The 13,772-nt window shown below is 52.7% G+C and overlaps 1 protein-coding gene across 5 annotated transcripts in view; it reads right to left on the bottom strand.

The window, feature by feature from the left end:
- Positions 1-13,772, bottom strand: part of TJP3 (tight junction protein 3) — a 30,545-nt gene extending 16,773 nt beyond the window's left edge. Inside the window, exons 1-2 of one of the 5 annotated variants that reach the window (XM_025293193.3) lie at positions 2,924-3,110; positions 2,451-2,548 (exon numbers count right to left, since the gene is read on the bottom strand). Coding sequence is in view for 1 of the 5 variants with exons in the window: in XM_044947930.2 (XP_044803865.2) it covers positions 2,924-2,941 (18 nt within the window). In the remaining 4 variants the exon portion in view is untranslated. Of the gene's footprint in view, positions 1-2,416; positions 2,551-2,923; positions 3,111-12,130; positions 12,200-13,561 lie in introns of those variants that run through there. The other 4 variants (XM_044947931.2, XM_044947934.2, XM_044947930.2 and 1 more) reach the window with 4 other exon arrangements.

Raw genomic sequence — 13,772 nt, 5'->3', positions numbered from 1 at the left:
GAGGTTCCTGGGAGAGCAGCATTCCAGGCTCCAGGGAGGTAGGAAGCCGGAGGAGAAGAGGGAAACAAAGCCAAGGGCGGGGCCTCATGAGCCCTCCTGGGAGCCGGGTCTGCCTTGCACCACCAAGATTCAAATCCTTCAGTGTGCTCTTGACTGGCTGTGGTGGTACTTCTCCAGCCTCATCTTCCCCATCTGTACAATGGGTACCTCCCTCACGCCCGCTGCCCCATCTTTCAGCGCTGAGGTGTGAGAAGAGGGCCTGGAGTCTCCCACAAATAGCGGTAGGAGCCTCTGGAGGAACGGCAGTAGTTGTAGTGAGAAGTAATAATAATGACCTTTCTCCTCTGTGTAACATTAATAAGCAACACCATTTCATGAGCTGCCAGCGAGCACTACGCAGTACCCATTCCTTTACTCCTGAGTGACCTCAGGAAGCAGCACTGCTTCTATTCCTGCCTTCCTGCTTCACAGGGGAGGAAAAGGAGGCCCAGAGAGGTTCAGTAATGTACTAGAGGTCACACAGCACTACGTGAACCCTGGCAGTCTGTCCCACGCCTTTGCTCTCAACCACCTGGTCCCAGCACCCTTCTGTTTTTTGTTTTTTTTTTTCCTTCTAAACTTATTTTTCGGAACGAAATCTTTTCACTTGCTCTGATTTTATATTTGGTGTCATTAAATGATCCCCTTGCGTTTTGAGTTCCTGGCTCTATTTTAAGAATCAGCCCCCAGGGAATCACAGCCCTGAGGGGGCAGGCGCAGGTGGCCACGGCTTGTTCTGGCTCATGCAGGTTCCATGGATACTGGCAGGCTCTCTGACACCCATAGGGTCACACCGAACCCCGCAGCCCACCTCAGCTTAGTTCACCACCAACCTTTCCGTGGCTGACCGCTGTGCCTGGACACCCTCCCAACATGCATACAGCTGTCCCCTGACACCTGGGTCTCAGTTCAAATGCCACCTCCCCAGGAAGACCTCCCAAACTAGCCAACCTTCTCTGGCTGGCATGCTACCACTCCTCTGCTCTACTGATTAGGTTTTACTCATGGCTTCCAAAACCATCTTCAATTACCCTGTTTAATCATCAATTTGTGATTTTCTGATCTTTCCTCTTGAGTGTGAAGGCTAGGCGGGGCTGTCTCTCTGGGTACTTTGCTGATTGGTCCTCCAATCAGCCTCCCTTCCAGGCTTTTACACATGCTGTACTCCCTGGCAAACTCCTATTCATCCTTCACAGCCCCAGGGGCAGTGTCTCTTCCTTCAGGAAATAAGTCCTCAACACCCCCGCAAGACACATACATTTCTTGCCTCTGATTATTGAGGCCTGGGAGGTCCCAGTCCACTTGTCTCCCTTACACCCCTGAGTCTGGGGATTCCTGGTAGGCAGGGCTGGGGGCCCTGGGACCCCATCATTGTCCCCACAGGACAGCGTGTGTGGGGAGTTTGCGGAATGCACTAATGGTAGAATAAAAGGCTGATTTTTCCCAGGAACTCCACCAGGTTCTCTGGGAGATAGTGGAGGACAGAGGAGCCTGATGTGCTGCAGTCCACAGGGTCGCAAAGAGTAAGACACGACTTAGCGCCGGAACAACCACCACCACCTGCAGGTACGTCCAGAGTTCCTAGCCTCCTCAGCCCCGCCCCCCTCCAGGTGAGCTCCGAGGGGGCGGGGCCCGCGCCTACATCCCCGCCCCTTGCCACGCGCGGGACAGAAACACCGGAGACTAGAGGCCTCCAGAGGGGACTGGGCTTACCGAGTCACAGCGGCCCAGGCACGTGGTTGCCAAGCTGCTGATCACTCTCCCCCTCCCCGCCCCCACCTCTGGGAACCACAGCGGGGGTCGGAGTGGGGGAGGGGAGGGGACCACAAATACTCGAGTTGAGGACGGGATTCTGGGAGCTGCTTCTTGCTGCCTGGAAGGAGAAAGAACTTCCCGGCCCTAGAGCCTCGGGTGGTCTGGCCTGGGGCCAGCCACAGATCTCCCGAGCCTGTTCACCTGTTTACCCCTCTGGGGCCCGACCTGAGACGCAGAAGGGTGGGTGTGACAAAGTCGGTTCAAGCTCCAACACTGGAGAACGAAGCACACCCCACTCGCCACAGGGCCACGGGGATTCCCTGCCCCAGCCCCGATCGGCCTGCCCGATGCAGCAAAACTGGACTCTCAAGCCAGATCCCCCAAGTTAACGACTCTGTATACAGTAGACACTCAATAAATGGTGATCCCCTCTTCCACAGCCTCACTGCCTTCGCCAAAGCCGTTCCAGCCCACATAGTCCCTGCCTACGTCCCACCCTTAGTGCTCAAGCTCAACTCGGCCCATCCCCCTGGGAAACTGCACACCTACTATGTACCAGGAGCATTTTTTTCCCCCTCCTAGGATCCTCCCCACGCCCTTCTGTAAAGTGACCATCACCCACTTTATAGACGAGGTTCTCAAAGGCGTGGACTCACTGGCTGGTTCAAAGTTACACAGAAAAATCGGAATTTGAACACCGGTCGGCCTGCTAAGGGACTTCCCAGGTGGCACTGGTGGTAAACATCCCGACTGCCTATACAAGAGACAGAAGAGACGCGGGTTCCATCCCTGGGTCGGAAAGATCCCCTGGAGAAGAGCATGGGACAGAGGAGCCTGGCGGGCTACCGTCCACTGGGTTGCAAACAGTCATACATGACTGAAGTGACTTGGTACACACACGAACGCTATCTGTTAAGGGAAGCAGACCCGGGGCAGAGGGAGCCCCCGGAGGCAGCGCTGGAGGCCAGTGGGCGTAGACACTCTCCCCGTGCTAGCCTCCACATTCTCCTGGGCCTCAATTTCCCCATCTGTTACCTAGGAAGGGGGTGAACTGGGGTCCCGGGTCCCGGTCCCAGCCCCGACCCCACCTCGGTCCCCTTCCCCCTCCAGCCCTCCGCGGGCTACTCGCCTGGAATCTCACCGCCATAGTCCACCCTGGGGGCTGTCCAGCGCCTCTGGCCCAGGGCGGGGGGCCTAGAAACAGTCAAAACTGGACCCCACCCTGGCGGCTGGGGAGGGTCGCGGCGAAGCAGGTGTCCAGCACTTGTCCTCCTCCCGCCCGCTCCGCCGCCAGGGCTGCACCTGCACCTCTTCCTCCTCTGAGTCCCCTCCCAGCCCCGCCTCTGTCCCGACACGCCTCCGGGACGCCGCCGAGGCCGCCTTCGCTCCCACCCTGCCACCCCTCCCAACACAGGATCCAGGCCCTGGGGTGGGAATTCCAGGCCGCGTTTTCCGCCCAGCTGCGCACTAGCCGGCGGCCGGGTTGGAGACTCGCCAGGAGAGGCTGCAAGGAAGACCAGGCAGGGATTAAAGCCGCGTGTGGAACGGAGCCTGCGCTTTGGAAGGTTTTCCATCCAGGAAAACCTATGCGTGTTGAGGTTCTGTACAGAGACGTGTTATGATTAGGAGCTAGCCAAGGGTCAGAGACCTCCCAAGAGTAGGGCTGATCTTTCTCGGTCACCTCATCTTCAGCAAGTTCACACGATTTTATTTGATTTTTTTCATTTTTGGGAGTTTATTTTAGAGAGGAAACTGAGGCCCAGAGAAACCTGGGGTGGGGTGAGGGGTATGGACTTTCTGAAGGTGTAGGCTGATATGAGACTTCCCTTTTGATGTTCCCTACAGTGGAGGATCCAGAAGGTGCACAGCGGTCACCTCTGGGCCTGGCCAGAATCCAGTGTTTTCAGCCTGTCTTCACACCTAGCCCTGGGTTGGGTTCCCAGCTTGGAAGGGCACTCAGCAGGGACAAGGAAATTCTTTAAGATTCTTGGAGTAAAGGTCGTGCTTCTTTCTCCACCCCTTGACTCACCCTCACAGGACCTGTCTAGGAATAATTGGACCAGAGCCGGAAACCCTCTCCCTGGGGGTGTGGATGGGAGAAAGTCACCTGGGTGGGTGGAGCCACCATTGGCTCTACCCTCACATTCCTTCTTGCTTAAAAAAAATAGAGCCTGAGGCCCAACTGTTTCCTTGTCCCACCCAGGTCAAGGTTGAAGGGGCAAATCTGGGCATAGACACCCCTTCCCAGCCTCACCCAGTCAAGACTGGGCAGAAAGAAGCTCCAGATTGTGGGAAGAGGGGAGGCAGAGGGGAAAATTAGGGATCAGGGAAGTCTTCCTGGAGGAGGGGGCATTGCCACTGGGGTTTAGAAGGTTGAATATTGCTGTTGTTGGTCAGTCACTAAGTTGTGTCCGACTCTTTGGCACCCCATGGAGTGCAGCATGCCAGACTTCCCTGTCCTTCACCATCTCCCTGAGTTTGCTCAAACTCATGTCCATTGAGTCGATGATGCTGTCCATCCATCTCTTCCTCTGTCATCCTCTTCTCTTGCCCTCAGTCTTTCCCAGCACCTTTTCCAATCAGTCAGCTCTTCTCATTACGTGGCCAATGTATTGGAGCTTCAGCTTCAGCAACAGTCCTTTCATTGAATATTCAGGGTTGATTTCCTTCAGCACTGACAGGTTTTGATCTCCTTGCAATCCAAGGGACTCCCCAGAGTCTTCTCTGGCACCACAGTTTGAGAGCATCAATTTGTGATCAGCTTTCCTTATGGTCCAACTCTCACCTCCATACGTGTCTACTGGAAAAATCAGCTTTGACTATACAGACCTTTGTTGGCAAAGTGATATCTCTGCTTTTTGATACACTGCCTAGGCTTATCACAGCTCTTCTTCCAAGGAGCAAGTGTCTTTTAATTTCATGGCTGAAGTTACTGTCTGCAGTAATTTTGGAATCCAAGAAAATAAAGTCTATCACTGTTTCCATTGTTTCCCCATCTATTTGTCATGAAGTGATGGGACCAGATGCCATCATCTTAGTTTTTTGAATGTTGAGTTTTAAGCCACCTTTTTCATTCTTCTTTTTCACTTTCATCAAGAGGCTCTTTAGTTCCTCTTCACCTTCTGCCATAAGGGTGGAGTCATCTGCCTATCAGAGTTTGTTGCTATTTCTCTTGGCAATCTCAGTTTCAGCTTGTGATTCATCCAGCCCAGCAAGAAGGTTGGATAAGAATTTGCCAAATGTGTAAGAATACAATCAAATCCTTTGAGGCCCCCAAGGTTGACGTCTCACCTCTCCCCAAAACACTAAAGATCCCAGTTATCCAAAATTTACCCCTCAAGGGTGCCCAAAGTCTTCCAAGGCAATAACCCTTTGCAAGAGCCCCCTTCTAAGGACGTATTTGGACCCTCATAAGTAAATCAGTGTTAGTTGCTCAGTCGTGTCCGACTGTTTGCGACCGCATGGACTGTAGCCCGCCAGGCTACTCTGTCCATGGAATTCTCCAGGCAACAATGGAGTGGGTAGCCATTCCCTTCTCCAGGAGATCTCAACCCAGGGATCAAATCCAGGTGTCCTGAATTGCAGGCAGATTCTTTACCATCTCAGCCAACCTCAGCCTTTTCCGATGTGACCTTGGGCCACCAGCGGGTGACCTTGGGCCAAACACGAAATTATTTTAGGTAAAAGAAGGTCAAATTTTTTAAAAAAATAGATGTATATTTGCTTTAATGAGTTACAGGAAAAAATATAAATAAATTCTCTACTCCCACATGTATAAGGAATTCATGGCTGCGATGACTGGGGAGGAGTTACTGATTAGGATGTAGGTCTGGCAAAATCAGACAAGCGGGCTGCTTAAGGAGTGTTAGCTTTGCTGCAACCACTGTTATACAGGTATCCACGTGCCCATTTGCAGCTGAGAAAACTGAGACCAAACGTGTCAAGTGGTGGGCCCAACTAGAAGAGCTGGATTTGGCTCTGTTTGATGCCACACCCCTCACTCTATATGTAGGGTGATTTACCCCTCACTCCCCCTCGAAACCCCACTTTAATATCTGAAGACATGTTTAGTAGACACTGTTGGCATTGAGTGGGCTTCCCAGGTGATTTAGTGGTAAAAAAATCCACCTGGCAATGCAGGAGATGTGGGTTCCATCCCTGGGTCGGGAAGATCCCTTGGAGGGGGAAATGGCAACCCACTCCAGTATTCTTGCCTGTAGAATCCCATGGACAGAGGGGTTGCAAAGAGTTGGACACAACTGAGCATGCACACACTCCTATTGGCACAGAGTGGACAGAGCCGGGGATGCTGTTCACCACCGCCAAGTGCCCAGGACAGCCCCACCCCAGAGAACCATCCAGTCCCAAAAGTCAATAGTGCTGAGGTACAGAAACCCCACTTTAAAGCCCTCTAAGAAGGGGGATAACCACCCCAAGATACATGGTCTTCCTTCAGCCACCTCACATACTTCATTCCCTGTTCAAGAACACTCAGCGGCTCCCCAGTATCCATGAGATAACCTGTACTCAAATTCGGGGCTTTGGAGAAAGGTGCATCCAGTGCTGCCTCACAGAGGGAGGGTCATTCATGCATTCATGTTCTCACCTATTCAGTCGTTCATGCAAAAAAATATTTCAAGCCCTTGCTAAGCACCAGGTGAAGGAGGAAGTGAGGGGGTAAGGAATTCCCGCCTGAAGTTGCAGTGCTGATTACCACCAGGAGGAGGCAGTGTGCACATGGCCTGAAGTGATATGGGAAGGGAGGATACTAGGAACCTGGGGGATGACCCTTCTCTGCCCCTTCTGAGCCCCCGAGGGGGAAACTGAGGCTCAAAAAGGGTGGGGACAGGGTTGAAGTCTCCCTGAGTGGTGGCCACCAGGAAGGGTGGGAAGCTGCAGGGAGGGAGTGGTGGTCATTCACGCCTGAGGCTTAAAGCCTCCTGGGTGGAGGCTGCTTTGATGGGCTGCAGGAGGCGGAGGTCTTATTTGTGGCCAAACAGGTCTGACCAGAACCCAAGAATGAAGCTGCTCAGCCACCTGGCTGGGCACTGGCTCATTCAATTACTGAGCACCCACTGTGTACACCCAGCTCCTACGCAGGCCCTGCCCTAAAGAAGGCTGAGCACTGAAGAATTGATGCTTTCGAACTGTGGTGTTGGAAAAGACTCTTGGGAGTCCCTTGGACAGCATGGCAATCAAACCAATCAATCCTAAAGGAAATCAACCCTGAATATTCATTGGGAGGACTAATGTTGAAGCTCCAATACTTTGGCCATCTGATGCAAAGAGCCGACTCATTGGAAAAGACTCTGGTGCTGGGAAAGATTGAGGGCAGGAGGAGGAGAGTATGAGACAGTTGGATGGCATCATCGACTCAGTGGACATGAGTTTGAGCAAATTCTAGGAGATAGTAAAGGACAGGGAAGCCTGGCGTGCTGCAGTCTAGGGGGTTGTAAAGAGTCGGATATGACCAATCACTGAATGACAACAAAAGGAAGCCCAGGGCCCTCAGGGAAGATAGACGATGGTCTAATCTTCAGGTAGCAGAAATAAAGTGTCCAATCTAGATTTCTGAGAGCACCTGCACAGAGACACAGCTGGTCTGGGGACACCTGGAGAGTCCCCAGACTCCTGGAGGGCTTCTCTGAGGAGGTGTTACTGAAATTAATAGGAGTGACCTAAGTGAGAGGGATCTGGGAGGAGGTAACAGCTAGACCTGAAGGAGGTAAGGGAGGCACCATGGGAGAGCTGGGTGGACAGCCAGTGCAAAGGCTCTGGGGCATGACTGGGCCTAGAGTGTTGGAGGAACAGTGAGGAAGACTTTGTGGCTGGAACAGAGTGAGCGAGGGAGAGAGAAGGAGGAGGGGAGGGCAGGGAGGAGACAGGGGCTTCTGGCCCCAGGGAAGTTGGGACCGAGGAGGGCTACGGGCAGAGGAAGGGGCCAGGGCCTGAGTCAGGGGCCCACTGGCGCCCTCTGGTGGCCCACTGCTAGGCCGACAGACTGAGTGGCGGGGCCGAACCTAGGGGAGCTGCGAGCCCAAACCCAGAGGCCCTGCAAAAAAAAAAAAGTTTTAAATCAAGTTTTATTTTGGGAGAATTCCCTGGTGGTCAAGTGACTAGGACTCTGCGCTTTCACTGCCCAAGGGCCCAGGTTCAATCCCTGGTCAGGGAAATAAGATTCCACAAGCTGCGATGCCAAAAAAACCAAGACATTTTATTTTGGACCTTTTAATTTATTTTATTTTATTTATTTAATTTTGGCCGTGCCTCTAGTGGGATCTTAGTTCCCCGACCAGGGATTGAACCCAGGTCCTCGGACAATGAAAGAGGGGAGGCCTAACCACTGGACCAACAGGGAACTTCCTGGACCATTTTTAAATTGACAGAAAAGCTGATGTAATTCAGAGAGTCCCCCTATGCTTCTCACCCAGTTTCTCCCAACATCATTTTACATGACCACGATGTACCTGCCAAAACTAAGAAACCACAGTCTCATCACCGCTAACTACACTCCAGGCTGCGTTCAGCTTTTACTGCCCCAGGACCCCGTTTAGCATCGCGCAGCTTGTCCGGTCCACACATCTCCTCGGGCTCCACTGCCCCTTGCTCCATGGGCCTTTCCAGTCTGGAGGAGACCAGGCAGGGGCTTTGCACACTACTCCTCATTTGGGGTTTGTCCAGTGCTTTCCTCGTGCCTGGACTGGGGTTATGGGTTCAGGCAGAGGGCATGGGAGGAAGGGCAGATTCTGGGGTGCGGCCGGCTTGTGGATGCTCACAGCACTGAGGTATGTCCCAGCAGCTGGCACCGTGAGGGCGCTGGAGCACCTTGGGGAGAGCACTTTGATGTCGGAAGGAGGGGGGTGAAGACCCTTCTGGGGGCAGCTGCAGGGGGGCTCACAGAGTGTGTTCCCCGATCGCCTGCCTCCTGGGTGCGAGGAGGCCCACCGCAGGGGGCAGAGCAGTGCCTGTTGCGAATCCCAGCCTCTCTGCCTCCAGCCTCAGTTTTCTCATCTGTATAGTGGGACCTGCTTCTGCCTGTGAGCGCTGTGATTGGGAAGGTTCCCAAATTAAAGCAGCTGGCACACAGCAGGTGCATAGAAAGGTTCGCCAACTTGGGTCAGGAGGAGGGAAATAAGCTCCTAGTAGGAAAAAATTAAGTGAATTATGCTGTCCCCCAGGGCTGGACAGGGACCACCCATAGAAATGTCAACTTTGAGGTTTCATCCTTTGGTGCAATGGCTGAGGGAAGCACCCACACCCCTGATACCTGCATCCCTGTCTCCTGGCTTTTGCACCTGTGCCCCCGCCAGCTGCCCCCACCACGTCCCATGAAAGGTCCCTCGTGACCCCCAGTTCGCTAGGGGTCTTATCTGCTTTGTGACTGAGCCAGCCACAGATGGAATCCGTCCTTCTAAAGTGCACAGTACTGGTCTTTCTACTCTGCTCAGAATCTTAGGTGGTTCCCCATGAGTTATTCATTCCTTTATGGAGCACCTACCACACACCAGGCCCTATACTAGGAACTCAGGACACTGCAGAGGTAGAGCTCACAGACTTTCAGAGCAGATATGCAATAATTGCCTGAGGGACTTCCCTGGCTGCCCAGTGGTTAAGGCTCTGAACTTCCACTGTAGGGGATGTGGGTTTGAGCCCTGGTCAGGGAACAAATATCCCACATGTTGTGTGTCTCGACCAAAAGAAATAAATAAACAGAACAGTGTCAGCAATTAGTGTGTGGCTAAAAAGCTGTGGCTTTAGCTCAAGAACATTCCACAGTTCCCTAGCCTTTGGTCAAGGGTATTTATTGAGCATCTGATCAATGCCAGGCTCTGGGCACTCTTCTTAGTTATCTGTGCTTCTTATGGTCTTCAAATTATTTTACATCCCTGTAAATTACAGGAATGGCTTCCCTGGAGGCTCAATGGTAAAGAGCCCACCTGACAATGCAGGAGACTTGGATTCAATCCCTGGGTTGGGAAGATCCCCTGGAAGAGGAAATGACAACCCCCTCCAGTATTCTCCCCTGGGAATCCCATGGACAGCGGAGCCTGGCGGGCTACAGTCCATGGAGTTGCAAAAGCATCAAACACAACTTAAGGACTTCACAACAGCAAAGTTACAGGAAACTGGTAACATTGCAAATGATTCTTGTCCATAGACATATAAATGAATTTTGTCCTGTGAGATTGTTGATTATTGTCCTGTGGTTATTGACCAGTTTTATAACTATTTGTTATTTCATTTCAGCCTTGATTGCCTGTGTGTGTTCTTTCTTAATAGTCTCTCCTTTAAACAAGCTGTAAGATCTTATTAGTTCACATATTAATTAATGAGTTCAGTAAACTCATAAAGCACTGTTTATTTTTAAATATAAATTTTTGTTTATTTGGCTGCACCAGGTCTTAGTTGCAGCATGTGGGATCTAGTTTATTGACCAGGGATCGAACCCAGGCCCTCCGCGTCAGGAGCATGGAGTCTTAGCCACTGGACCACCAGGGAAGGCCTTGCTTGTTTTATATTAGAGTATAGTCATACTTTTATATTTTTTTGAAAAAAAAAAAAAAATCCCTTACTCCATTACACTGAAAGCCTTCACTCTAGCATCCAAGGCTCCTCCCTCAAGAAATTTCCACCTACTCCCTCTTACCTGTTAACATCTTCAAGTCCCAGAACATTCTTCCCACTTTTCTTCCTAATCACCCTGAACCCTGTCTTTCATATGTCAGCAAATGCTCTTAGTTCTCCCTAAAATGTGCCCAGAATCCTCCCACTTCTTTCTCCTTCTGAGCCTCCACCTGGTTCACCCCATCCTCGCCCACCTGGACCAGCAGAGTCCACTCCTCCAGGTCCCTGGTTCCACCCTCACCCTCCACAGTCTGTCCTCCCTGCAGCAGCCACCAGATGGCAACCATGAGCGCCAGAGTCAGGCCCCACCCCTCCTCTGCTCACAGCTCTCCAGGTCTCCCACCTCTCAAAGCATAAAAGCCAAAGTCCTTCCGGAGGCTCACAATGTCCTGCAGGACCTGCCCCGTCCCCTCCAGGCCTTCCCCCGTGTCTCTTTCTCTCCCCTCTGTCCATCCACAGAGGCCTCCCAGCTGTTTTACCAGGCACAATCCTGCCCCAGGGCCTTTGCACAGGCTGTGTTTTGCGCTTGGAATGCCCCTCCCCCAACTACTCCATTCAAGTCTCTGCTCAAATGTTCCCTTCTCGATGAGTTCACAAAATTACAAGACGTCTGTTCCTTGGAAGAAAAGCTATGACAAACCTAGACAATGTATTAAAAAGCAGAGATATTACTTTGTCGCCCTGAGCCAAAAAAGCTATGGTTTTTCCAATAGTCATGTATGGATGTGAGAGTTGAACCATAAAGAAGGCTGAGCACTGAAGAATTGATGCTTTCAAATTGTGATGGAGACGACTTTTGAGTCCCTTGGACTGCAAAGAGATCCAACCAGTCAATCCTAAAGGAAATCAACCCTGAATATTCATTGGAAGGACTGATGCTGAAGCTGAACTTCCAATACTCTGGCCACCTGATGCGAGGAACTGACTCATTGGAAAAGACCTTGATGCTGGGAAAGATTGAAGGCAGGAGGAGAATGGGGCAACAGAAGACAAGATGGTTGGATGGCATCACTGACTCAATGGACATAAGTTTGAGCAAGCTCCAGGAGATAGTGAAGGACAAGGAAGCCTGGCATCTTGCCAGGGGTCCATGGGGTCACAAAGAGTCGGACATAATGGAGCAACTGAAAAGCAACAAGTTCTCCCCTAATCTTTCTACTTAAGATTGTGAAATACCTCCCTGCCTGTTTTAGTCCTATCCCTGCAACCCACTCCAGTACTAGAGTGGGTACCTAGAGAATTCTGTGGACAGAGGAACCTGGTGGGCTGCTGTCCATGGGGTTGCACAGAGTAGGACACGACTGAAGTGCTTTGGAGAAGGAAATGGCAACCCACTCCAGTGTTCTTGCCTGGAGAATCCCAGGGATAGAGGAGCCTGGTGGGCTGCCGTCTATGGGGTCGCACAGAGTCAGACACGACTGAAGTGACTTAGCAGCAGCAGCAGCAGCTGTACCTCTTTCATTTTTTTTTTTTCCTGTAAGACTGACCCTCTTCTAACCGGGATATAGTTTACTTCCTTATTGTCTCTTGTTTCTTGTCTGTCTTCCTCCACCGAAACACAAGCCCCACAAGAGCAGGGCTCTTTGTTTCTCTTGATAGCCCCCTGAATCCCCAAGGCTGGGGACAGCACTCGGCATACAGTAGTGGGTGCTCCTTAAATGCAGGTTCATTCCCTGGGCAGCCCCTCCTCCCAGTCCTGATCCCGGCTAACCTCAGCCCATTCCAAAGGGTGTCAGGCTCCGCCTTGAGCAAACACAGCTTCCCTGGCACCAGGCCAGACCTGAGGAGGAAGAACAGGAACCCAGACTCCCGCAGTGGACTTTCCTCAGAACCGGGGCCACAAGGAAGCCCTGAGCCAGGGAGGGAGGACTCTAACAAGATGCTGAAATTGGGGTGTTGGCTGGTAGCGGGGCTTAGGCAGCCCCCACCCCTCCCCCGCTCTCCGCATTTTCACTCCTATCAGGCTGACGACCCCATACTTTCCTGTGCAGCCCAGGGCAGGTGGCTGCCCCTCTCTGAGCCTGGATTTGACCTCTGCAAAACAGGAAGGCAATGAGATGCTGCCACTGGTCTGGCATTCTGATTTTGGGGGGGCAGTTTACCCTGCCCCTTGCGTGATTGGGAATTTATTACATGCTCTAGCATATGCTATTCTCAGCAGCCCTGTGACATGGTGTCTCTATACCCATTTCACAGAGTGGAAAACTGAAGTCAGAGCTCTCTGACGCCATGGGGTTTTCTCTCTCCAAACCCCAGCAGAGGTATATTCCCTCCTAACCCCTCAGACCCTGAATCTTAGCATCTCTGTTTCCCAGGAGTGACTCCAAATGCCAGCCACCCCCACCCCGTACCCTGCAACTAGGACGCTCATGCATTCTGAGCCCCAGAGGGCCCTCTTCATCTCGGACAAAGAGCTTTGAGGTGCAATCAGACACTTGGCTGGCTAGGACGCACTCTTTGTCCTGCACTTTTTGGGAGAAAATGACCCAGAAAAGCTCCTGCCACGGGACTTCTGTCTTCTCGGGGGTCTAATCTTCCTTTGCCTGGAAACCATCCTGGCTTCTTGCCCACAGTCCGCTCTGCAGACTCTTGTGGCCATCATCCACCCACTCATTGCTTCATTTCTCCGTAGGAAGATTTCAGCCAGAGAAGAAATCTAGATAAGGAGATAAGCCCTCCTCCCCCAGGACCCTTGTCACCCCCGGCTCCAGCAGCAGGGGTGGGGGGAGACGAGATGCAACTGTCTGAAAACTTGGGGGCTTCTTAAGAAGTTCCAGGAGGTCCAGATACCAACCAGGTGCCAGTTTGTCTCACCTGCCACTTCCCTGCTAGCCTCCCCTCCTTAGTTTGGGGGGTCAGCGGCCAACTGGTACCCCCTCAGCCTCCCTGAAAGAGCCTGGGCCCACAATGACCCTCTGAAGTCTGTGGCTGTGGCGTCCTGGGCAGGCTGCCAGGGGCAGTAACTGCCGGCCAGATAATCCCTTAGAAACTATGTCAAATGCCCACACAGGAGTGTCGGTTTCCTGCCTTCCCGGGAGCCTGGTGGTGGGGGGAGGTGGCAGGGGGCCCGGGACCTTGTGGGGGGGAGCCCCATCTGGACAGTACCTTTGGGGTGGTAGGCCGATCGGGCTGGGGGACTCACCTGTCTAGGAGGCTGGGTGGCCTCTGGGCAGGCAGCAGCAGTCAGGGCCTGGATGTCCGCCTGGCATCGGGTGCAGGGAGGGGACGCGAGGCTTGGGCTCTGGCTTGCCCACTTGTTTGCCCAACTTCTCCTCTCTGTGGTGGCCACACACTGGCCGGTCCCGTGCCAGGTGGAACCAGCAGGGCGACAACCACAAGCCGACTGGCAAGAG

This window comes from Bubalus bubalis, chromosome 9 (assembly GCF_019923935.1).
Source record: "Bubalus bubalis isolate 160015118507 breed Murrah chromosome 9, NDDB_SH_1, whole genome shotgun sequence".
Lineage (NCBI taxonomy): Eukaryota > Metazoa > Chordata > Mammalia > Artiodactyla > Bovidae > Bubalus > Bubalus bubalis.
Note: the sequence above shows the minus strand (reverse complement) of the source record. Positions and strands in the feature narration are given on the sequence as shown.